The sequence below is a fragment of the Osmerus eperlanus genome, chromosome 7, assembly GCF_963692335.1.
Source record: "Osmerus eperlanus chromosome 7, fOsmEpe2.1, whole genome shotgun sequence".
NCBI classification, from domain to species: Eukaryota; Metazoa; Chordata; class Actinopteri; order Osmeriformes; family Osmeridae; genus Osmerus; species Osmerus eperlanus.
In genome coordinates, this window is record NC_085024.1 from 22,384,158 (window position 1) to 22,391,502 (window position 7,345).

At 49.2% G+C, this 7,345-nt stretch overlaps 1 protein-coding gene across 4 annotated transcripts in view; it reads right to left on the reverse strand.

Annotated features, from left to right (window-relative positions):
• Positions 1 to 6,557, reverse strand: part of stx17 (syntaxin 17) — an 11,337-nt gene extending 4,780 nt beyond the window's left edge. For 2 of the 4 annotated variants that reach the window (XM_062466112.1, XM_062466110.1), the window contains exons 1-5: positions 6,395 to 6,556; positions 5,357 to 5,755; positions 5,206 to 5,323; positions 2,021 to 2,338; positions 1,688 to 1,738 (exon numbers count right to left, since the gene is read on the reverse strand). In XM_062466112.1, coding sequence (XP_062322096.1) covers positions 1,688 to 1,738; positions 2,021 to 2,338; positions 5,206 to 5,323; positions 5,357 to 5,511 — 642 coding nt within the window. In that variant the 5' untranslated portion in view covers positions 5,512 to 5,755; positions 6,395 to 6,556. Of the gene's footprint in view, positions 1 to 1,687; positions 1,739 to 2,020; positions 2,339 to 5,205; positions 5,324 to 5,356; positions 5,756 to 6,394 lie in introns of all 4 variants that reach the window. The other 2 variants (XM_062466114.1, XM_062466113.1) reach the window with 2 other exon arrangements.
• Positions 6,558 to 7,345: the final 788 nt, after the last annotated feature.

The following is a 7,345-nucleotide window of genomic DNA, read 5'->3' on the forward strand; positions in this document are numbered from 1 at the left end:
CTCCTGCTCCTCCCTCATCCTCCCTCCTCCTGCTCCTCCTCCTGCTCCTCCCTCCTCCTCCCTCCTCCTGCTCCTCCCTCCTCCTCCCTCCTCCTGCTCCTCCCTCCTCCTCCCTCCTCCTGCTCCTCCCTCCTCCTGCTCCTCCCTCCTCCTCCCTCCTCCTGCTCCTCCCTCATCCTCCCTCCTCCTGCTCCTCCCTCCTCCTCCCTCCTCCTGCTCCTCCCTCCTGCTCCTCTCCCATCTAACCCTCCTTTCACTTTCTCTCCTTTCCATTCCTAGCTCTTCTGCCCTTTCTTTCCTATCTGCTCCTTCTCCCCTCCCTCCTCATACTCCTGTTCCTGCAGGTTAGACACCAGGAGGAGAGGGTTTAGGGAGGTCTAGGGTCTACAATCAGACAATACTGGTGGGTTGAGCTGGGCATCTCTCCTTCCCCCTGTCCAACACAGTCTGCAGTTCAGCTGCTCTCTAGAATCACCAGGGACCCCCCCATACACAGAAGAGTGTTTACACAGTGGCTGAGAGCTTGAGTATTGGTCCCTCAAGGACACCAGTCACCCCAGAGAGACTGCAAGCACTAAAAACATCTCTCTGCTTTCTCCCAACCCTACATCATTGTCCACACCTTCTCTCTCTCTCTCCTTTACTACCACACCTTCTCTCTCTCTCCTTTACTACCACACCTTCTCTCTCTCTCCTTTACTACCACACCTTCTCTCTCTCTCCTTTACTACCACACCTTCTCTCTCTCTCTCCTTTACTACCACACCTTCTCTCTCTCTCTCCTTTACTACCACACCTTCTCTCTCTCTCCTTTACTACCACACCTTCTCTCTCTCTCCTTTACTACCACACCTTCTCTCTCTCTCCTTTACTACCACACCTTCTCTCTCTCTCTCCTTTACTACCACACCTTCTCTCTCTCTCCTTTACTACCACACCTTCTCTCTCTCTCCTTTACTACCACACCTTCTCTCTCTCTCCTTTACTACCACACCTTCTCTCTCTCTCTCCTTTACTACCACACCTTCTCTCTCTCTCCTTTACTACCACACCTTCTCTCTCTCTCTCCTTTACTACCACACCTTCTCTCTCTCTCCTTTACTACCACACCTTCTCTCTCTCTCCTTTACTACCACACCTTCTCTCTCTCTCCTTTACTACCACACCTTCTCTCTCTCTCTCCTTTACTACCACACCTTCTCTCTCTCTCCTTTACTACCACACCTTCTCTCTCTCTCCTTTACTACCACACCTTCTCTCTCTCTCCTTTACTACCACACCTTCTCTCTCTCTCTCCTTTACTACCACACCTTCTCTCTCTCTCTCCTTTACTACCACACCTTCTCTCTCTCTCCTTTACTACCACACCTTCTCTCTCCCATTTCGCTATTTCTGTCTCCTCCATCTTCCTCCCGGAGGAGAGCGATAATATGAACCGTCTGTTCTCCACCTGCCTCACCGTACGGCCTGTTCCTCGTTTCCCCTGCGCGCTCCGTCTCCCTCCCTCCTCCTACTCCACCTTCCCCCAGTAGAGCAGAGCAGCTCCCCCCCCCCACCCTGGAGCAGCCTCACCAGGCAACACACAGCCCCCCCCCACCCTGGAGCAGCCTCACCAGGCAACACACAGCCCCCCCCACACACACACACACACACACAGGTAGAGGTTGAGCAGAATGGGTAAACTTACATGCACCAGTAGAGAGAACTCTGTCACCAGACCACGAAGCTGCTGCAGGTCCTGACAGACACAAACAATTGAAATGAATCTGATCAGGTTGCACTGTAGACTGTTTACGCTCTAACATGGTACACAGCTGCCTCCTGGCTTGGTGAGGGACTTCCTCTCCCTGGTAAACTCTTGAACAGAGACACAGTTACCTTTTTCACCCGTAACACTAACAGGAACATAACACTTCTTTCCCTGAGGGCTCTTTAACACGAAACAAAACATTTCTTGTCCAACTATTTATCATTCATGTTAATATTTGACAGACACAAATGCCCGCACACACACACACACCCCCTCTAGAGTGTCCCAGGACTCAGCAGCACTCTGGTCAGCAGGGATCTCTGGAAGGCGGAGCTGGGTTTGAGTGGCAGGTGGAGGATGGTACAGATCATCATCATCATGAGAACGGCCTGGTGGACAGGTGGAGGTGTGGGCGGGGCGGAGGGGGACAGGTGGAGGTGTGGGGATTGAATGCAAAAGCAGAAAATCGCGTGCTGAAACTGATGCCCGGTCTCTGATTGGCTGGACCAGCCTCTCCAGGGCGGGGCCATCTTCAGGACGGACACGCCCACACAGCTTCTCCATCTCTCTGATGTTGGCCCGGAGCTGCTGCAGAGGAGGGGGCAGAGAGAGAGTATAGAGACACAAAGAGAATATAGAGACAGAGAGTATAGAGACAGAGAGAATATAGAGACAGAGAGAGTATAGAGACAGAGAGAGAATATAGAGACAGAGAGAGTATAGAGACAGAGAGAGTATAGAGACAGAGAGAGAATATAGAGACAGAGAGAGTATAGAGACAGAGAGAGTATAGAGACAGAGAGAGTATAGAGACAGAGAGAGTATAGAGACAGAGAGAGAGTATAGAGACAGAGAGTATAGAGACAGAGAGAGTATAGAGACAGAGAGAGAATATAGAGACAGAGAGTATAGAGACAGAGAGAATATAGAGACAGATAGAGTATAGAGACAGAGAGTATAGAGACAGAGAGAGAATATAGAGACAGAGAGAGAATATAGAGACAGAGAGAGATAATAGAGACAGAGAGTATAGAGAGAAATAGAAAGACAGAGAGAATATAGAGAGTAAATCGAGGCAAAACAAAGAGGAGGAATGTTCAGAGCAGGAAGGAGGGTTAGGGTTACACATTATGATAACAAGGCTTTTTAACCCTGAACATGTGAGCACGACTGGGAGGATTACTTCTATCCCATCAGGCTTCAGGGCAGAGTACACCTGAGGTCAGGGGGTTAACAGACAGCCAATACAGAACCCCGCTCCCTCACTAATTAGACATGATGAATAAACATAAACACACACGTACACACACGTACACACACACAGGGACACACGACTGGATTAGCACTGAGCCAGTTAGCCCTCAGAGAGATGCACAACTGTCAACACGCTAATTACCTGTTTGCATAGGCTACCTAAAACAAACACAAAACAAACCCCCTCCTCCTCTCAGTGACGGGGTGCAGGCCTGTGGTTAGGCTGAGCTGTCACTCTGACAGTGGGGGAGAGACATTGGCATCTGTTTCCAGCTTGCTGACACTGCCAGGGTGGCAGGGGGCCTCTCTCTCTACTAGACCCCCAACTAAACCCCCTGCAGGTCCTGCTGGCTGCAGGTCCTGCTGGCTGCAGGTCACAGCCAGGGAGACAAACCCTGTCAAACCTCTCAACTCTGAGCTACACAAACACAAACAGAAACACACACATACACATACACAGGGAAGAAAATACCAAATCTGACAAACATGCAGATAAAGAAGCAGGCTACTGTGATGTTTCTCCTTAGTCCTTCCCTCCCATCATCCTTCAGCATCATCACCCCTCCTCAGCATCATCACCCCTCCTCTGCATCATCACCCCTCCTCAGCATCATCACCCCTCCTCTGCATCATCACCCCTCCTCAGCATCATCACCCCTCCTCAGCATCATCACCCCTCCTCTGCATTATCACCCCTCCTCTGCATCATCACCCCTCCTCAGCATCATCACCCCTCCTCTGCATTATCACCCCTCCTCAGCATCATCACCCCTCCTCTGCATTATCACCCCTCCTCTGCATTATCACCCCTCCTCTGCATCATCACCCCTCCTCAGCATCATCACCCCTCCTCAGCATCATCACCCCTCCTCTGCATCATCACCCCTCCTCTGCATCATCACCCCTCCTCAGCATCATCACCCCTCCTCTGCATCATCACCCCTCCTCAGCATCATCACCCCTCCTCTGCATTATCACCCCTCCTCTGCATTATCACCCCTCCTCTGCATCATCACCCCTCCTCAGCATCATCACCCCTCCTCAGCATCATCACCCCTCCTCTGCATTATCACCCCTCCTCTGCATTATCACCCCTCCTCTGCATCATCACCCCTCCTCAGCATCATCACCCCTCCTCAGCATTATCACCCCTCCTCAGCATCATCACCCCTCCTCTGCATCATCACCCCTCCTCTGCATCATCACCCCTCCTCTGCATTATCACCCCTCCTCTGCATTATCACCCCTCCTCTGCATTATCACCCCTCCTCAGCTTCCTTACAGAGGGTCACACACACACTTTCAGCCAGCATGTCCTTCTGCCTTCTTTTGTCCTTACTCACTTGTCCTTCTTTTGTCCTTACTCACACACACTCTTTCTCAGACACACACACACTCTCTCAGACATGGGAAAGCACTCTGACCCTCCCATGTGGTAGTACAGGGTGGTGGTGAAAGGATAGGAGTGCCAGTATGTGTGTGTGTGTGTAAGAGGTGGTGGCATTTTCACCTTCAGAGACATGGTGACTTTCCTGTGAACACACACCAACACACACACACACCAACACACACCAACATAGCCCCTCAACACACACACACACCACACCAACACGCAACACACACCCCTTCAACATACGCAGAGACACACAAACCAGCCGCTGTACACGCTTGATGCATAGAGGACTGTGTGTGTGTATCTGTGTGTGTGTGTGTTTACCTGTACAGTGCGGCTGGCAGTGTATCTGTGTGTGTGTGTGTTTACCTGTACAGTGCGGCTGGCAGTGTGTGTGTGTGTGTTTACCTGTACAGTGCGGCTGGCAGTGTATCTGTGTGTTTACCTGTACAGTGCGGCTGGCAGTGTGTGTGTGTGTGTTTACCTGTACAGTGCGGCTGGCAGTGTATCTGTGTGTGTGTGTTTACCTGTACAGTGCGGCTGGCAGTGTATCTGTGTGTGTGTGTTTACCTGTACAGTGCGGCTGGCAGTGTATCTGTGTGTGTGTGTTTACCTGTACAGTGCGGCTGGCAGTGTGTGTGTGTGTGTTTACCTGTACAGTGCGGCTGGCAGTGTATCTGTGTGTGTGTGTTTACCTGTACAGTGCGGCTGGCAGTGTGTGTGTGTGTGTTTACCTGTACAGTGCGGCTGGCAGTGTGTGTGTGTGTGTTTACCTGTACAGTGCAGCTGGCAGTGTGTGTGTGTTTACCTGTACAGTGCGGCTGGCATTGATGTGCTCCTGATGCAGACGATCCCACTGTTGGCATCGCTGAAACTGACAAGAAACAGCGGCCAGCTCAATGTGAGTGTGACTCTGAACATCACACCTACGTATGTGAGTGTGACTCTGAACATCACACCTACGTATGTGACACATGTGAGTAGCTCCCACCTTCTGGATGTTGCTGTGGTGCTTCTCCAGCCTCTCCAGGTCGGTGGGGAGGGCTACTTTGGTGAACTTGTGGATGGGCGCCTCCAGGCGCCTCAGAGTCAGCTTGCTCCCCTCCTCTGCCATGTCTCCAGCTGGCAGGCAGGCTGCTGTCACACCAGCCTCACCCTGACTGGCTGCTGTCACACCAGCCTCACCCTGACTGGCTGCTGTCACACCAGCCTCACCCTGACTGGCTGCTGTCACACCAGCCTCACCCTGACTGGCTGCTGTCACACCAGCCTCACCCTGACTGGCTGCTGTCACACCAGCCTCACCCTGACTGTGTCCCCAGCACCTCCCTCACAGCACGCACACTGTCTCTTGGTAGCTGCGGATCACAAGAATAAATCACACATCCCTTAGGCACACTTACTCATATACAACTAAACGTATTCTAGCTAATATAGCCATAGTTTCAAATAACGTACAATGAATTTAGCCAGCTAACAAGCTATCTTGTTTCAAAACAAAAGTGTTTAGGGAGTGTCAGGGAGTCAGGTGGCTGAGCGGTTAGGGAATCGGGCTAGTAATCTGAAGGTTGTCAGTTCGATTCCCGGCCGTGAAAAATGACGTTGTGTCCTTGGGCAAGGCACTTCACCCTACTTGCCTCGGGGAGAATGTCCCTGTACTTACTGTAAGTCGCTCTGGATAAGAGCGTCTGACTAAATGTAAATGTTTAGCTAGTCAATGTTGACCAAGTATTTCGTTTCAATACAACCACATAGTAAACAGTTTGTTAGCAAAGGTAGTCACGGATTGTCCGAGTTTAGTTAGCACAAGCTAACTACAATCATTGGTTACATACACCTAGTTTGTTTACCGAACCTGCTGTACCAGCTGGACAACTAGTTACTGTACTGTGGCTAGCTAGTAATGGACCTATACCAAGCAGTCAACCATCTACCGATCGTTTCAGGCAATATAGGCTACAGATAACACAGACAGCTATCAAGCTATTTAAACATACCGTAAAAGCTGTCGATGGTATACAATAAGTCGATAAAACGGTGGGTTAACGGTATTCATTCAAATGTGTCAAGCTACAGTATCGTCTTAACTTTCTTTTTGTAAACAACTTCTTGTGCACAGAAGAATTATTTCCGACCTAAAACCAGAGTTGAAACTTTTTGGCCGTTTCCTGTCCGGACGACCCGCTTAGTTCTAGTGAACATTTTGAGAATACAAAATTAAACTAGAGAGGGTACAATTTCTGGGGAAATTGTAGGGTGTGCTTGCTTGCGTCGGTTGCACAGGGGTCCGTTTTTGAATGACATTTTTACAACTGATATTTCTGTATATTTTATATAAAATTGCATACTTATTATTTATAAAGATTACATAGATTTAAAAGCATAAATGCATACAACTACAGAAAAGAGAAGAACAATGCAAAAAGAGAAATAATTCAGAAGAATTTGAAAATTTAGTAGAAAGTCATTTGCTCAGGTTTCAAAAGGTCTGAAATGTATTTTAGAGAGGACCTGGAGCTAACTGATTAAAATGCTGCTGCAAAGAAAGTTGAACTATTGTGGGTAGTAAATAAGATCATGCTACATCTAACCAGCGGATCATCTACGCCTAGGCGTGAATCTAACACCGTAGGCGTGAATAATGCATGCATCGTGATTGTTGTCCATCTGTAGCCGAAGCTAAGCCAGAGAGAGGATGCAATGGGAGACTTTCTACAGTAAGCCATATCTACTGCTTCAAATTGAAAACGGAGACCATCTTTTGATTAAAGACAAGTTCCTTAACCTCTGTTGTCAATATCGCCAATAAAAAGTAAATACTCTTCAGTTACGAAGCATTTGTTTGTAGCTAGGTAACGAATATTATGTCTGGAAAAACGTAGCTAGCTATGTGACCTGGTTTCGCCGTATGATGACAGTCGTAGTGTCACTAGAATGGCCATAACAAA